At 41.5% G+C, this 17,695-nt stretch overlaps 1 protein-coding gene across 1 annotated transcript in view; it reads left to right on the forward strand.

The window, feature by feature from the left end:
* The window catches only part of znf407 (zinc finger protein 407), a 199,643-nt gene that overhangs the window by 112,124 nt on the left and 69,824 nt on the right, over positions 1 to 17,695 (forward strand). The window contains exon 6 of the mRNA XM_032558852.1: positions 5,552 to 5,718. Within this exon, the coding sequence (XP_032414743.1) occupies positions 5,552 to 5,718 (167 nt within the window). The remainder of the gene's footprint in view (positions 1 to 5,551; positions 5,719 to 17,695) is intronic.

Here is a 17,695-nt window from a genome sequence, read left to right on the forward strand (position 1 = left end):
TCTGGAGGAATTCTGACTCCGTTTGTTTGTCTTGTTCTCAGTGATTTTAATTATTTAATGGTAGGGATGTAACGATACACAAAAAGTAAAGTTTGGTACTTCGGTTTAATGTCAAAGTTGGGAATGTTTTTGGTTTGCTCAAGAAAAATGGAATCTGAATGGATGATACAGCAATGAAAGCGCTTGATAATGATAAATGTTTAGGATGTTTTTAAATTAGTGCTGTACAGAAATTTTAAAATGTAGAAGAGTTTTTTTTTTACTTTGGAACTGATTCCTCATTACAGCACCAGTCTGTTGTCCGTCTCTCGTGCTGTGCAGCCATTTTGGGATTGTTGAATGCTGCAGGCGGCTGGATTTGGACTTCAGATTTTTCTCAGGTTTGTCTCCATTCAGCTCGACATCGTTGTTTCCTTCAGTGCACATTTTTTCCTCCGCTGTAGCTGCATGAAAAACCTTAATGATCCCAAACTCCTGAGCGATAGCTTGGGAGTCCTCTCTTTTCTGTTTTGGTGTCACATTTTAAAGTTGCCCTGCAGAACATTGCGCCACACACTTAGTTCCACATCTAAACATTCTGCATGTGCTCAGGTGTAAGACAACGCTCTTTTCGCTCAGTACCTTTGAGAAAATGTCTTTATCGGATATTTTCATTACTTCGGTATCAATACGGCCCTATTTAATCGTGTTGACTTGTGTACATAATGGCTGCAGCAAAACTTCTGAGCCGTAGGTGAAACACTGCGTGGATTTCTGGATGATTTGTTGACGAGAAAGAAGCAAAAGGAGTTCCTCAGAAGGAGCACATTTCATCCTTGAAGTCATGAAGAGATCATTTGTAGCATCAGTCAGTGGGAGAGGAAATGTGGAGTTGTTTCATGTCAACGTCCTGCCTGGTGTGATGTCATCAACCCAAATGCACATAATCTGGAGTAAACAGTTATTTAGAAAAAAAAAAAAACTTTTTCTGCAATTCCTTTAGCAAAATGCCATACCATCATCATCATCCAACTGTTATTTTGTAATCATTGCACAGTTGGTATTGAAAGATAACTCACCACCTGTCTATAAATTTAGAGGGATTTTATTTGAGATGCACAGGTTAGTAGGCCAGAAATCTGATTCTGACAGTTCAGATCGGCGTTTGGTCAGTCAGTTACTAAAACTTCAGATTTTCTCCCAATCAGGAAAGGTATCACACAATTTTTGATCTATGGAAAACATCGGAGGAAGGTTAGAGACATGCTTTGATTCATTGATGGGGAAATCCTTCATTTTTATTCAAAACTACGACCTCTACTAAAGAATCAACTTTTACGTGTTGTTAACCTGAGGAGGGGGAAACGTTTTGGAAGGTCAGACTTTAAAGAATACTTGATATATGTATCCACTAGGGGGAAACAAAACATTTTTATTCAAGCTACAGTTGCAAATTTGTCCACTTTTATACTTCGTAAATGTCATTGTTGTCATTTGGTCACATCAGTTCTAATATTTGAACTTACTTACGATAACTAAATCTACAGCCGTTTCATCATTTAAAGGCTTTTGATTGTCACTGTGTTTCCTTACTTCAATAAAAATTATAAAAAACATAAACCCTTACAACTGAGATGATTTATGTTATAATGGAATTTATTTTATTCCCTTTTTTTAAAACTTAAAATTGAAGATTATCTCTTGAGACAATTGGAAGTGAATTTAGCATATGGTTGAATTCACTCTTATCAAAAAAGCCAATTATCAGGCAGAGAGACATGCAGGTCTTCCTTTTACTAAAACAAAGCAATACTTCACCCTACATGAAAGCACACCACATTTATTTCTGAAGACATCATTGGAGCTCTTTTAAAGGAGGACATTTTAAAGTATATGCTATATGAATGCCTTCTTGTGTAATTTAGATTATTATTATTACAATTTTTTTTTATCTGGGTGTTCTATTTTCATGCGGCCCCTCATAGGGAGGACTTTGCGAATATATTTCCACACCTTTGAGTTTAATTCTCAGAAGCACGATAAGTTTTCAGACATTTCAAATGGACAAAAATCTAATTTTCTGTTCTTCCTCCCTCTCCCCTCCAAGCACACACATCTGCTCTCTCCCGCTCTCCATCCGTCTGCCCCTCTGCCTCCCACCTTTGGGTGCGATCTTTTTTATTTATTTATTTTTTAGCACGGTGCCTGGCGGTTTAGAGGCACTATGCATATGTATGGGCGAGACGGTGGATCGTGACGGGATCTGACATGCAGGGACAAGATCAAAGCGCTCCATCTCATCCCGTAAAAACAGAAGCAAACCTTCCTCTCATCCTTACAAAACCCCCACCGACTCTGCCAGCTCCTTGACTCCTCCATCTTCCCTCTTCCTCCCGGCTTCCTGTTCACGCGCCACCCGTCCCACCACGCTTCCCCCGCGCGCGCGCGCTTCCTTCAAGGCCCGCGCCGACTTGGCGATTACGCCCCGGTGATAAACAATGGCCCCCCATTTAGCTCATAAAGCAAAAGGAGTGTTGTGCATAATGCTTACAATAAAAGATAGCATCTCTTCACTCATCTTATTTACTTCTGCCTGGCAGACGAGCTGTTTCTATAAATACCACAGGGAGAGCGAGGAAGGTGGAAGGAGCCGCAGATGCTGCTGGTCAAATAAAGTCTGGAGATGAGAGTTAGAAACCAGGATTCGCATTTTTAAGTCAAGTTTCATTTGTGGCAAGTCAAGTTTATTTATACAGCAAATTATGCTGTATAAATAAGAGCAACAAGGCAGATCAAAGTGCTTTACATCATAAAAGCATCACAGAGTCGAGCAATAAACATTAGTTTGTCGAAGTGTCATCATCAAGAAAACACACATCAAACGCGTTGATCAATGTTTGACTTATTGCTAATCAAAGGCAACTCTACACAGGTGGAGTTTTAAGCCTTGATTTAAAGCGCGTGTGTCAAACTCGAGGCCCCGGGGACAAATCTGGCCCGCCACAACTTTTCATGTGGCCCTCTGGAGTCTAGAGGAGCACATAAATAAAACTTTCAAGATGACGGTTGTGTAATATTATTTTATTGTTTTATCAATCGAATCAAAGCAGTTTTTATCTGCGTCCTGCCACATTATACAGCTCTGGAATAAAATGAAGAGACCCCTTCACTGAACCTCATTGAAAACGTCACGGTTTTTCCACCAAATATTGATTCTGATTTCTTCCTGAGTTAAAACAGTAGCACTGTTGTCTCTAAACGAATATGAACTTGTTGCCTTTGCATTGTGTGAGGTCTGACAGGACTGCATATTTTTCGTTATTTTGACTGTTTTCTGTAAATAAATAAAAAAAAATGTTGTTTGGAATTTCGGAGACATATTGCCCGTAGTTAGAATAAAAGAATAATGTTTGTAAAATATGCAATAAAAATATTGTTGGGGAAAAAAATGTTAAAACTGGTTCAATAAAACAGTTTTTGTTGGAGCAGCTCTGTTAGCTCAGCTCTGATTTGGTCTCTCACAGAATTGTACTTTTTTGACACTTTGCCACAGGGACCAGAAATGTCAAGCTCAGAGGAATCGAGGGCCACTTTTTTTTTCAAAATTAAAACTGAAGAATTTTCATCTCTACAAAAATATATTAAATAGATATTTTAATAAAGCAAAGTAGCCAAAAGCAAACAAAACAATGTTCATTTTACTCAAACATATACCAACAAAGAGTAAAATCAGAGAAACTGACCATTTTAAATGGTCTCTTAATTTTTTCCAGAGTTGTTTAAATTCTGATAAAAAGTTACCTAACTTTAAGAAATACTCAGCAAATGCAGAGAGAGCTATTTATTCATATTTTAACCATTTGTTAATGCGTGTTTCTATCTTAATACGTTCTACGACATTCGTCATCTTAAAATGAGTTCGACACGCCTGATTTGAATGGACTCGACGTTTCGGCTGTTTGGAGGTTTTCTGAAAGTTTGTTCCAGATTAGGGGCGCATAGAAAGTGAGCGCTGCTTTCTTCCATGTTTGGCTCTGGTTCTGAGGATGCAGAGCAGACCAGAACCAGAACCAGAAGACCCGCGACAACAGACCTTGAACGCGCTTTGGTGCTAAGCCATTAAATATCTGCCATCACTTTAAAGCCGCCTCATCCTTCCTCGCAATTGAGCCGAAAAAACGCCCTGTAAACCGTCGCTTGGCGACATCTTCATCACATTTAGATCCATCTCCTTGGAGCATATAGATTGATACGAAAGCCAGCCTCCATCCCTCCAACCTTCCCCACACCTCCACCCTCTCCCTCTTCCTTTCCAGTAAGAAAGATGTATGAGTTTGAATTATTGATTCAGACACATGCTACATGCTGCTCGGAGTCATTATTTGTTCAGGTGAGTGTCACGCTGCTCGCTATGAAACAGATACCGCGGGGATTAAGCGACACAATCAGGACTTAAAGACAGCCGCCCTCCCTAAAATAACACGGCACCTCGCTGCAAGACGAATGCTCCCCAAAAGCTGACTTCATTTGTTTATGACTCGCGCATTAGTCATTCCGCGCCTAAATTATCGCACGGGGGTAAAGATTAATTCAAGCACAGGCGGCTTTCGCTATTGTCTTCTGCGTTTTTGTTTTTTCTTTTTTTTTTTCTTTTTCTCAAAGCCGAACAAGGCGGCGGATGAATATAGGTGCAAACCTCCTACACACTGATTAAAAAGCCAGAGCTGTGTTTTTTTTATTCTCATCATCTTATTCTTTTTCTTCTTCTTTCTTTTTTATCAATCGTAGGCGTGAAGAATAGACAGATGTCCAGAGCAAAGACAGAATGGCGTGCATATTCGCACGCCATATTTTGAGCGCCTTAGGCATCAACCAACAAAAACAAAAAATGAAATAAATAAATAAATAAAAAATGCACCAAACAATGAATTATGTCTTACATTCATTGACTTGATTCTGACTATCTGAAGCTGTTGATGGCTGGTGATCTTAAAACAAACAGCTGCGCTGTAGAGCGGGTTCTGATAGGCAGAGATGCTCCGGTTCAAGAGCCTTAAGAGGATAGCAGGAGGTAAAATGTTGCTAACTGTTCATTTAGCCCTGGCTAAGTGGTCAGGGACACTGGACAGGTGAACTCTATTCTCCCTACTGGCCCTGCAGGGTGTGTGTGTGTGTGTGTGGACTGTAACAGAATTTCTCTAGTCCTCTGGGCCCTGGTGCAAAGCAGAGAATAAATGGTGGAGGTGGCAGGCCTGGACAGAAAAATCAATGCCTGCTTATACAGACATGACACACCAGCAACCAACTGCATTCTGTGTGTGTGGGGGTGTGTAGGTGTGTGTTTGGATGTACAGAACACAATCACACAGCCCCCATGCTCTGTGGGTGTAAGTACTAGTGCCCAGCAAACCCCCATTTCCCATCTCTCTCTTTCTCTTTTTCTCAGTAGATTTTCTACCGTTTTTTTTTTTTTTTTTTAACATCAGCTTTGGGATCAGTAAATAACTCCTTGTTTTATCCCCTCCTCCCTCCTCCTGGTCCCTCTCCTCTTGCCTCTCTTACCCTCCCGCAGGAAGTTCGAGTGCGACCTGTGCGACCGCTCCTTCAGCGAAAAGTGGGCCTTGAACAATCACATGAAACTGCACAACGGGGAGAAGCCGTACAAGTGCATCTGGCCGTCCTGCCACTACGCCTTCCTCAACCTGTCGGCCATGAAGGACCACTACAGGACGCACACCGGTGAGACACACAGACGGCGATTCTCAGCGGCCGCGCCTCCACCCAAAAAAAAAAAATAGGTGCAAAAACACGTGTTTACACCTTGAACTTCTTGACATTGCGACCTTGAACTTCAACGTAAATAGTTTTGTTCATGCGCCCCCGTTTTAATAAAATCAAGCGCAGCTGATCGTCTTCAGTCACTTAATTCTCTGCTGAAAAAGAGAGAATGGAGCGCCAATAAAAAAAAAAAAATTGTTCATTTGTTATGTGTAATCAAACTGAGAGATCCTCAGCTCTGGTGGGAAAATATAATGACACAACAGCTATTAGTCGTACATTCTGAAAATCTACTATTTGTAGAAGAAATTACTGGAAAGGTGTGGAAGAAGTTGCTCTGACTGGGCCCCGTTCTGTGTGGGGAGGAGCTTTGCTGTGTAACACAGTAGTGAGAGTGTCATGCTGTGGGCATGGTTTCCTTTGGCAGGTACAGGAAAACTAATTAGAGTCCTGGAGGAACAGCCAGCAGAGACTAAAAAAGACCTGAGAAGAGGTTTAACCGTCCAGCTGGACGGTCATTATTATCCAGCTAAAGCTACAAGCGAACGATTTGGATTAAAGCATACTCACGTCAAAATCTTATTGAGAATCTGTGGCAAGACTTGAAAATTGACGTTCACAGAGGTTCTCCTTCTCCGTCTGACTGTGCGTGAATTTATTTCCAAAGACGGACGGGCAACGTCTTCGCCTTTGTAAAGAAAGTTTAGCAAAGCGCGTGCCTTTTTCGCCTCTACTTCACATTTGTGCGCTACTTTGTTTCGGCCTCGTGCAAAATCCCAATAAAACACAGTGAACTTTTCTAGTTGCAACGTGGCAAAATGTGTGCAAAAAAAATAAAATAAAAAAATGTTCACGGGCAGGAATGCGTTTGCAAGGCATTATGAGTGGCACTCTAAAGGGCGGATTCCATAAGATTTGACGTTTATGGGCAGTCAACAAGTTTGGGACAAAGAGCTGTTTGTCCGTACTTGGATCCGCTAAAATCCACTTTATGGCTGCGGACTTGAGCGAAATCGAAGTTTATGTGAACTGTGAAAATCTCACATTTACCATGAATCTTCTCAGCCTTGGCTGGAAGGAACATTCACAAGTTTGGGCCAATAATAGCCGCCGCTCGTCCATCTGTAGTCGTTATGAACATCCAGGCGAAGTGGAGCCAACACTTGGCAGCCAGTCGGACGGTTAAACACAACCTCCTGATCCTGATAGAACTGTGACTGTTAGGAGATGCCTCGTCGGCCAATTAATAGTTTAAAGGGGAGAAGATGAGCAGTGCGGGGGAATCTTCGGATTCTTCTGTTTTTGTTTTCTGCCGTCCTCAACACTTGGAAAGAGTCACATTGCAGGGGGTAGTAAGGTGGCGTGCGTTTCCAAATCCGACGGTTGAAGCTGTGTGGTTTCCCCCCCACCACCACCACCCAAAAGGCTCCATCTGGACACAGAGTGTGTTTTCTTCGAATCCAGCTGGTCACTAAGCATGTTTTGGTCAAATCCATCTGATGCCTGAGAGTATTTTTTTATCCACACTGGACCGGTTTGTGTTGCCTTTTGAGAGGGGGGGAAAAAAATGTTTTAAAAATGATGCAAATCCGAGTGAAAAAATAATCCTCAGAAGAAGAATGTTTGTGTAAAAGCAAAAAAAAAAAAGAGTCAGACTTTGAAAGAAAATGCAGAAATCTTTTTTTTTTATGTAAACATGTTGTACATGCTGTAATATCACTGCAACTTCCTGCTAATAGGGCAACATCGGGATTAAAGTTGGTATAGGTAGTTTCCTTTAATTTAAATCAACAAATTGATGCGGCGGAAAGACCCAACTTTCTTGTTCATCGCAGCCGAACTGAAATCTCCAGAAAGGCGATGGATCTCTAAGCAGAGCTGAGATCAAACAGGGGGTGGGGGGGTGGATCTTGGGTTTTCAGATTAGTGCACATTTTCATTATGCCACCTTAATTCCGTGCAGCGGCTTGTCTTTCCAATTCCTCTGCTCCTTTTCGTCTCTGCAGATCCGATAAAACACACTGTGGTGCTGCACTGAATGGTGTTTTTTTTTTTTTTTTTTTTTTGTACTTGCTAAAAACTTTGGATCGACAGATGGTTCAGTGGGCGGTGGGAGGATACTGTCTTGAATAATAGCCCCTCGATAGGAGCCCAAGTCAGCCTCTTTGAAAGTGTCTTTATGCTGCAGCCCAGCGGTTTCCCCTCGGCCTCGGTAATGTCCCACACATGGCTCCTTGATGCCCTTTTAAGTCAATGACAGAAGCAGCAGCAGCCACCGGCCTGACAGGCTGACTGAGCGCTTGCAGCAGAACCCTCCATCCGTCACAGGCGCCCGCTGTGCGCGCGGACTCTAAGGTCGCATGTGTGTGTGTGTGCGCGCGCGTGTGCGTCCAAGATTTGCTGGATGTTATTCCAAATGTGTTTTAGCAGTGATGTAGCGTCAAGGCGTCTCTGACATAATTAGACGTTTTATTTTCATTAGTTTCCAGCTCTCATCACTCCTCATCAGGCGGCTGGCGTCACACTGTCACCGTAGCTGTCACCTGCGGAGGTGCGAGGTGCCGCAGGGGTGTGTGTGTGTGTGCGCGTGCTCGGGTCTTTGTGCGAGTTCGGCAGGAGGGAAACGCGCTCGAGAGAAAGAGAGGGAGAGAGAGGGTGATTGAGATGGTAAAAAGTTATTGAATAAGAGAACTTGAAAGATCAGGGGGTGAGCAAATATGAAAGCGGAGGGAATTAAGAATAGACCTGAAACAACCTCATTTCTAGTGAGCGACAAGGCCTGACTTGATTAGCGACACTCGGAACGCTAACGCAATTTGCACCGCCGTGACCTCCAACACTCCTTTGTCGGTAATTGGTGCCGGGCTGGACGGTTAGCTGCAGTCTTCCCGTCGCCACAATCACATTCCGGGGGCCCACCTGACACGCTGAAATATTATCTGCATGTTTGTGATCTGTTTAGGGGTTATAAATCGACTCCTTTGCCGAGCAACGATGCAATACTAATAAAATAAAGAGATTGAGAAGTTGAACTGATCTGTCCAGAGATCAGAGCTGTCAGGAACGGAGGGGATGTGAGCTATGGTCCTAATGCCAGAGGCGGGAGCAACGTAGAGGAGTAGAGTCCGTATTGTTCTTGTGTTGAACACAAGCAAACTTGCTGCGTGGTAAGTGTAAGTAGATATTTTTGTTTTGTTTCTAAAGGTTCGACCTGCTAATTCTGATTTTAGCCATTTTTTACTCCTTTTTCGGTACTATGGGTGATAAAAGAACAACATCAAACACTTTTTTCTTGTCCTGTCAAGAGGAGTCATTCACTAGCTAATTAATATGATGCTGTAAATGAGTTTTACTATTATTTTAACACAAGTTTTGACATCATCTTACTGATTAGCCCAGTTTGCGCAACTAGCGTACATGAAACAACGTGTGTGTATTTTAGAGAAAACAGACTTCAAGTTCAAAATGATCGGTGCCACTCCGATCGACTTTCTGTTATCTTCTGACAGCCCTGCTCTCTCTCACTTTCTTGCAGTTAGAACAAAATACGGACATGTTGTTAACATGTTTTGCCAAACAGCTTTCTTCTTTAGATAGCTTCTTTTCTTTCCATGGTTCCTTAAGCTCACAATTTTTAAAGACATCACTGATACCGGAAAAATAACTAACTGAATCCTAATCCTTCTTAACTCCATAACAGCATCGACACTAAGGAGTGTTGCTTCAGTCAATGCAAGCCATTAGCCCTTTGTGCTGTAGCCCAATGTATCATTGATCACCAGCCAATTTTTTCTTTGCATCTGTAGTGGTAAACAGTAAATTTTAACAAGAAATTTGATGAGAATTGCAACACCAGAAACCTTATTTGGTAGGTAATCCTGAAACCGCCTGACTACTGAAGTTTTTGAGAAGACTGTAAGACTTTGTAATTTTTCCATCCATCCATCCTGAATTTTGACTACTATGAGAGGATCAGCCATGAATTCAAAGCTAAATTTAAATTACAATATAAACTGGAAATTGGAGTCTGAAAAAATGTGTAATTTTGACTTGAAAATATGGAGGAACTCTGAGATAAATTAACATATAGCTGAAATATAAATTGTATCAACATTTTACACTTCTCCTCACATCGCTGAGATGAAATGGAAAGCTAGGCTTCGTGTTGTTTACTGTGCGTAAATAGAAGACTAGAATTCACTCAGTAAAACAAAGTGAGGCCCTCCGAAGGAATAATCTACGATGGGCGTGCAAGCAATGAGTCCCTGTTCTGACTTATCATATTATCACATTCTGAGCTGATTGTAGTCATGAAAGGGACCAGACCAATCCAGGGAATGTTGCGAGAGAAACACACTGGCATTACTGAGGGCGGTGGCAGTTAATCTGGGGATGCTGACCACACAGCACGATACATTCTGTATCCAGGTCCAACCCTCTGCTCAGTCAGCACAATGGTAACGGTTTTCCAACTAGATCATGTCTGCCCAGATTTTGTTATGACCTAGATGGCTCCTTATGAGAAAGGTGATGTAACCAAAAGTTAGTAGTGCAAGATTTTTAAGGCTCTCATGTTTCCTACTATGCACAGGATGTTTCCGTCTGTTATACAACTCCTTCAAACGAGGCCAGTTATGGAGCCGCTGGACCAGAAACTCTACACTTTTAATAGAAGACTGAAAAATTCCGCTCTTCAGCCAATCAGCGGCAAGGAAAATAATGCAGACCCTCAATCGGATGCTTTGCAAATGAGAGCCAATAGCATGTCAGGTAGCACATGTTCTACAAAGTAATCTGCAAATACACACATTTTCTGTGAGTGATTCTCTTTAAAATCTGCAATTAGGTGCATTCACAACTTTTGAACCGCAAATAGTTGGAGGTCCGCTGTAGCCAGAGGGAGCTGGTGCCGGTCTCTAGCGGCCGTTGGGTGAGAGGAAGAGTACATCCTGGACAGGTGACTAGTCTGTGATAGGACAACAAAGGGCACATGAGAAAAAAAAGAATCTAAATGTGGAATAAAAAGTTGTAGATATTTATTTGTATACACCAAACAATGATTCAAATGTGAACAAAAAGTGTTTTTAATGAACCTGTTAGCTTCATAACTCTGTTGGCTAGCACACTTACTTATTAGCCTAAAAGTAGAAAATGGAAATTACCCTGTTGGCTAGAAACTCTAACTTATTAGCCTGAAGGTTGAAAATGGAAATTACAACGCTGTTGGCTGGCAATGTTAACTTATTAGCTTAAAGGTTAAAAACTGAAATTACATACCTCCTTCACTTTATGCCTATGTCAGCACTGACTTTCAGTGATTCTCTTTTTGAAAAAATCATCATTAAAGTCGAAGTGTTTGTTAGAAATGTTAGCAATTCAAGCTAGATAGGTATGCATTTTGCTCTACTAAAACCAAAATTTTTCGTGCACCATTGTTCAAATATTATCTGTCATTGAGTAAATAAAGCTTCTGGGATATTCAGATCTGTCAGTTTAAAAACACCCGTTTTTTTTTAACCGACAGGGGTGGTGGTCGTCGGAGGGAGTGTACTGGGGAATTACACCTCTATCGTCAGTTTCCTTCCTGCTACAGGATTCATTGTCCCTCTCTTGATTTGTGTGTTTTTTATGTTAATCGCTCCCCGCTCACACAGCAGTCATGTCTGAGGAAGAGGGAGAAGGCCAGTGACGAAGGGGGGCCAGCGGGAGGGAGGGGGGTCTTCAGTGTTCGTCAGCTGCCAGGGTCATTTGTTACAACTGATGAACGAGCGACTCAAATAAATAAATAAGAGCACTGTATCTGACCCGCCCAGCTTTTCCCAGGCACTTGGGTGTTACGAGCGGCGGGGAGGGCCGGGAATGCAGGGGAGGCAATTGATTTCCTCATTGCTTCGGTTTGTCGCTTAATCTGGCGATCCGCTGATAAATCTTCGCACTTTGTCAATTAATTTTGCTGAAAAATGAGACCCAAAATGGCGGGCACATCAATACAGCGGCGGATTCCGTGTCAAAAATTAAGCGGTAAAATTAATTGCCCTCCCATCCGCTTCTGCTAAAACATAACTAATGAGGGAGGCAATTATAGCTGCATGCTGACTCCTCCGGGGTTATTTAAAAGACACACACACAGACAGACGCACAGTATGTATAAATCTGCACACACATGCAAAGAAAAGGTTGTACAGTTTGACTTTAAAGTGCTTTTATTGTCTTGCTGTTTAATTCAAAGGAGGAGCGGTAGGGTTGGAGTGCATCATGGGAACAAAGGCGGAGAATTCTTATCAACATACAGCGAACGTAAAGGTTTCTCCTCTCTGCGCAGATGCATTAGCTGGCGTGTTTCCAGTGGTTTTTGACCTTTGACCTGATTTATGTTCTTTGGAACCTCGATCTGCCAAACAAACGCTGTTAAATCTTCATCTGAATGATTGTGAACTTCAGACATGAAATCAAACTTCGACTGAGTTCTCCCAGCGCATGCATAAGTTTCCACCAGGTATCCCAGCTTCCTCCCACCGTCCAAAGACACGAGTGTTAGGCTAACGGGTCTCATAATATGTGTAAACAAATCAATCAATCAATCAAGTTTATTTGTAGAGCACATTTCAGCAACAACAGCTCAAAGTGCTTTACATCACCAGTAAGGCATGAGAGATAATCTGTGAAAAATCTATTTCCTCTGCCTTCTTCCAGTGCTCTCTAGAAACAACTAGTTAGAGACAGGAGAATTTTAGTGCTGTCAATCACAATCTCATGTGGCTGCTCATCCCTATGCTGCAGCTAGCGCAGGCTGTTGTTAATGCTCAGTCTAGTTAGCATAGCTACCAATGACAGCAGATAAACATTTTTCCTGTAACTATAAGTTGTTTTTCCACCATTAGCACATTTAGCAGTGAGTGAATGAGATTGATTGACAGCGCTAAGACCCTCCTACTGGTTCTGATTGGTTGTTTTGGTCGGAACGTTGCATTACTTTAGCTAGCAATAGTAATTCAGGGAGCAGGTGGAGGAGATTGATTGTTTTCACATATGTGACATGGTGACAGCTTTAACAAATATGGAGTAAACATTTTTTTTATTAAAGTTATATACTGCAGCTGGAATAAAATGCAACTACATAGCATTTTTTGATAAGTGGATTGCTTCATGTATATTTTGCATCTTGCCTATGACTGTAGCTCGTGGGGAGAGACATTTCAGTAATCTAAAACTAATAGAAAAAATTAAGCAACCTACTTGCATACCGTATGTGGACTGTTGCATGTAAAATTAATGAGCAGTAAATATTGTGCTATTTATCAGTATTGGACCAAAGAAAGCAAGGAAGTTGCAAGCCTTTAAAATTGTGACGCTTTTGATGGGCCAGATAGACTCAAGAAATTGTAAAAGCAGCTGCGTGGGGGGGCCCGATTTAATTTTTTGTCATGGGGCCCAAGATTCCTGGCGGTGCCCCTGGCCACAGATATAAAGAAACTCAGTGTTTCTGCCGTTTTGCAGTTTTCAGGAAGTTTGTTCCAGATTTGTGGCTTATAGAAGTTGAACGCTGCTACTCCATGTTTGGTTCTGGTTCTGAGGATGCAGAGCAGAACCAGCAGACCTGAGAGGTCTGGAAGATTGATAGAACAACAGCAGATCTATAATGTATTTTGGTGCTAAGCCGTTCAGTGATTTATGAACTAACAGCAGTATTTTAAGGTCTGTTCTCTGGGCTACAGAGAGCCGGTGGAAAGATTTTAGAACTGGGTGATGTGATCTATCTTCCTGGTTTTAGTCAGAAAGCCAGCAGCGGCCTTGTGGATCAGCTACATCTGTCTGATTTAGTTGGGGGTTTTTTGACTTATGAAGACACCATTGCATGAAGACACCATTGCAGTAATTGATGCAATTAAAGGAGTTATAGAAGATTCTTGAATTGCTGATGAAAATAGCTTCAAATGTCCAGTTTGCCTCGAGCCACATAAGACGAGCTCTTGGCAGATGAAAGCAAAATTTGATTGTTTGCCCTTACATGGAAAGAGTAGAGGAAAACACCCTACACGTGCCATCCTGACTGTAGTACACGGCGGTAGCAGCATGATGCTCTGATGTTGGATAGACATACAGCCAGAGATCCAGTGGAATAGTTTAGGTTCAAATAAAATTAGCAAGTCAACTTAAAAATTGATGTTAGAAGAGGCTCTCCATTCAAAGCAGTCTAAACGTGTGATAGACATACCCCAGAAGAAGATTTGCATAAGTATGTGCTGCACGTTTCAGAAACTTTTTGTTTTTTGTTCCCATACTTTTAAAAAAATAAAAAGGGATTTGTGTCACGTAAAATCTCATTAAAGAAAACATTGACGTTTACTGTTGTCATGTGACAACATGACAAAGATCACTGAGGTCTGAGAACGTTTTGGAGATCCTGGAAGTGCTGTGCTGATCCTCCAGTTTGATCACGGCGTTGTTCCCACTAACCCCCCCCCACCTCCCCTGTCGCCATGGCGCTCGGCCCCACACAGCAGCAGATGAAAAGCACACATGTAATTTATCGCCAACGTTTCCTCCTCAGGAATAATTGTGCCGACGATGGCGGGGCAAAGGGATCGATGGCTATAGATTTCTTCTTTTTTTTTTGTGGTGGGGTTTTGTAGCATTGGTTGTAATGAGAGATGGAGAGGGAGGGGTGACTAGTGCTGTCCTTTTTTTTTTTTTCAAAGAGGCATAAACAACCTGAACAGATGAATGGTAACTCATTGGGTTTACAGACCTGCACATAAAGGTGTTGTTCACTTTGGTTTTTCTTTTTTTTTTCTTCAATTATTTCTACATTTATTTCAATAAATGCCTTAAAAATCAATTCTTCCATTAATATTTAGTTATGGCAAGAACAACGAAACGTGGGGAAAATGTTTTGGTTTTTTTCTTGATTTGTTTCCCAAAATCCAACTTAGTTGTAGTTTTAGCAATTTTCAAAGTTATTCTGTCTTGCTTCCTTCTGTTGATTCCTCGATATGTCTATCGGGAAGGCAACTAAAACATAAATCTAGTCCCTCATGTTTACATCAGAGGACCAGCCAACTACATTTAATGTAATTTTACGAAGCAAAGTTAGAAAATTTCTGTTAATTCTTTGTTTTATGCCAGAAGAATCAACCAGTAGTTCTTGTCATTTTCGCTTTCAGGATTTCATCTGTGTACGTCTGAGAGATCCAGTTACAAATCTGAAATTCCTCCAGTTCTATTGATGCAAAGCATTTATGTTAAGAAACAACTTTAACCAAAGTCCTCATAAACACCCACAGATGAGCATTTCTTTGTGAATAACTGCTCATTGTTAATGTGAGGTGTGTCTAATGTTTTATCATTTCTCTACTTTACAGCTGCACAATTTACCTAATCGCAGCCATCACTGCAGCATCAATTTGTGCCGTCTCTTATTTGCAAAGGCATGTGCATCAAAATTCTGCTTTCCAATTATATATTTGGCCTCTCCTACTTGTGGTTCATTATTCACAGATTCACCTATTTGTGTATTTTTCTGTGGAACTTAACTCCAAATTTCTTAGGAAAAATTCACCGATTCAAAATATCTAAAATAGTTTAATTAAAATTCAGCTTGGGAAGTTGAAATATCTTAGCACAATGCTATTTAACACACTATTGGCTAGCATTTGCAGCAAAGCCAAACCAGGAAATGCCATTCATTTTCCTTGTTGCTGATTGGCTGTACACCCAAGAATGGAAATATGGAAAAGTGTAGATATTAGACAGTTTCCATTGTGTGTGTTTATGCATATTAAGCTATGTATGGTAACTAAACTATTAAAATGAAGTAGTTTCAAGCATTTTTCTAAGAAATGTCAAGTAATTACAGACTTGATCTATTTGTGGGTGGTGGTGATCTCTAACCCTTGTGAATACCAAGAGTCCACTGTACTTACAGTTGTGTCACTTTTAATATCCACATCACACAACAGATTTAAAAAACAAAAAATATTTTATTTTTGAACGTAGAATGTTTTTTTTTTAATTCTTATTTTATTTTTCTCTGAACACATCTAAGACTGATTTTATTGTATAAGCACAGAGAAGAGGGATTCTTTAATTGATGTGGGGGGGAAGAAAACACAAAAAACTTTCTAACATATTTTCCAGGATTATTTTTCAGATGCATGCAATTATAATAATAATAATAATAAAAGAAACTTTTAATGGATAGTTCTTTAACTTATAGGATTGTTCTTTGTAACGACATTCGGGTTTGGATTGTCCGGCTAACAAATGTCCCTTTTTAGGGTTGTTTTTTAAGTGGCACCGCATAAAAACTCCTCTCACAATCGAGTGGCTTTAAATGGGCGGAACAGAGGAAACTTGAGGCTGCCGGGTCTCTGTGGACCCGGTGAAAGCTGCTATCTGTGCTGAAGAGGAGCTGAGCAGCGCCAAGGCCCAGCTGGAAGAGTCACCCCACATGTGTTATCAGTGTGTGGCGAGAGCCGTGCTGCACCGTCGGCAACTGGGATGAATACTTAAGTGTGAGGAGCTCAGCTGCACGTAGAAAACACACACATAGAGTACATGCATATACGACCTGCATGTTAAACATAAGCGTGGCACCTACAGTGTATCCACACACGCACGCACGCACGAAACAATATGTGCGCGTACAGTAGCTCACCACATGCAGCTTGTGTGTGTTTGCGTACATTTGCATACACATCTGCGTCCAATCTGTAAATGTGTGCACTCGTTTCCCTGAGTGAGCCTAATCACAAATGTTGCAGTCTTTGTGTGACGGGGGGTGGCGGGGGGTGCATGTGTGTGCGGTGGCAGACAGAGAGAAGTAGGAAGAGAGACCATCATGCCGTTAATGACGGAGCCAGATGCAGGGAAGAGAGGAGGAGTGTAAAAAAGCTCTCCACGCTCCCCATCTGGAAGGCATCGCCCCCAAATGAAGTTGTACAAAACCATCCCATTGATAATAAAGCTAATTTTTATGGCTCTGACAAGTATGTAATTATGTTCAGCGGTGCTTTTCAGATTTTATCACAGTCAATAAACCACACTGGCAATTTCCCGTCCCCCATTTGACATATTTACACGGATCCATCTGATTGGAGGAATTAGTTAGCTATGAGAGCTCTGATGGATATACACTAGTGATCTGTGACTTCTGCTTGGCTCATCTGTTAGCCAACTAGGCCCTCTGCTCATCTGCTCAATCTGTCTTTTCTTTTCTCGCTTTTTGCTTCGCTCCGACTTTACACGTTTCCCCCTTTCTCACCATGCCCATCCTCTTTGTCTTGTTGAACGCCGAGCTTCTCTCAGTGGCACTTTAGCTGCTGCTCTCAGTGACAGGAATGTCACATTGAGGCATCAAGACTCATCAGTCTAATCCAGAGCCATATGGCAAGTGCGATTGCACTTGTGCCATTTGATTTTTATTTTGCGGTTGTTGACGCAGCCTCAGAGTGAAATACACGACAGCTTGAAACGGGATCAGTGTGAAAGAAACCAGCTTTACCAATAAACTTTGCTCCGTTCCAGGAAGGGATCTTTTGCATCCATCCATTGAAAGTATCATGTTTATAAGTCGTAGGCAGAGAAGTCACACTAAGAGTGTTTACACACACTCTTAGCCCGCTAGACTCGATTCGATTGGGGATCAAAATTGCAACATTTGCTACATTTTCAACTGGTGCAGTTCACTTTCACACTGCAGTGTACCAAACAATCCAAACCACCTTTACCCTCTGTCCCCCCTTCGCCTTTGGTGGTGCTGCACCAAGAAGGACTACAAAAACCTCAGAAGAAGACATGCACAACTTCCTTCTTCACAATATGCAAACAAAGATGTAGAAGCGCCATATTTTAGTGGTTGTAGGATTTCTCTTTGTCATTGGTAAAAGACAACGGGGCATTTCTCCCATTGTCGCGATAGTTTTAGTTGTATTTACCC

Source organism: Xiphophorus hellerii, chromosome 3 (genome assembly GCF_003331165.1).
Source record: "Xiphophorus hellerii strain 12219 chromosome 3, Xiphophorus_hellerii-4.1, whole genome shotgun sequence".
In the NCBI taxonomy this organism is placed as follows: Eukaryota; Metazoa; Chordata; class Actinopteri; order Cyprinodontiformes; family Poeciliidae; genus Xiphophorus; species Xiphophorus hellerii.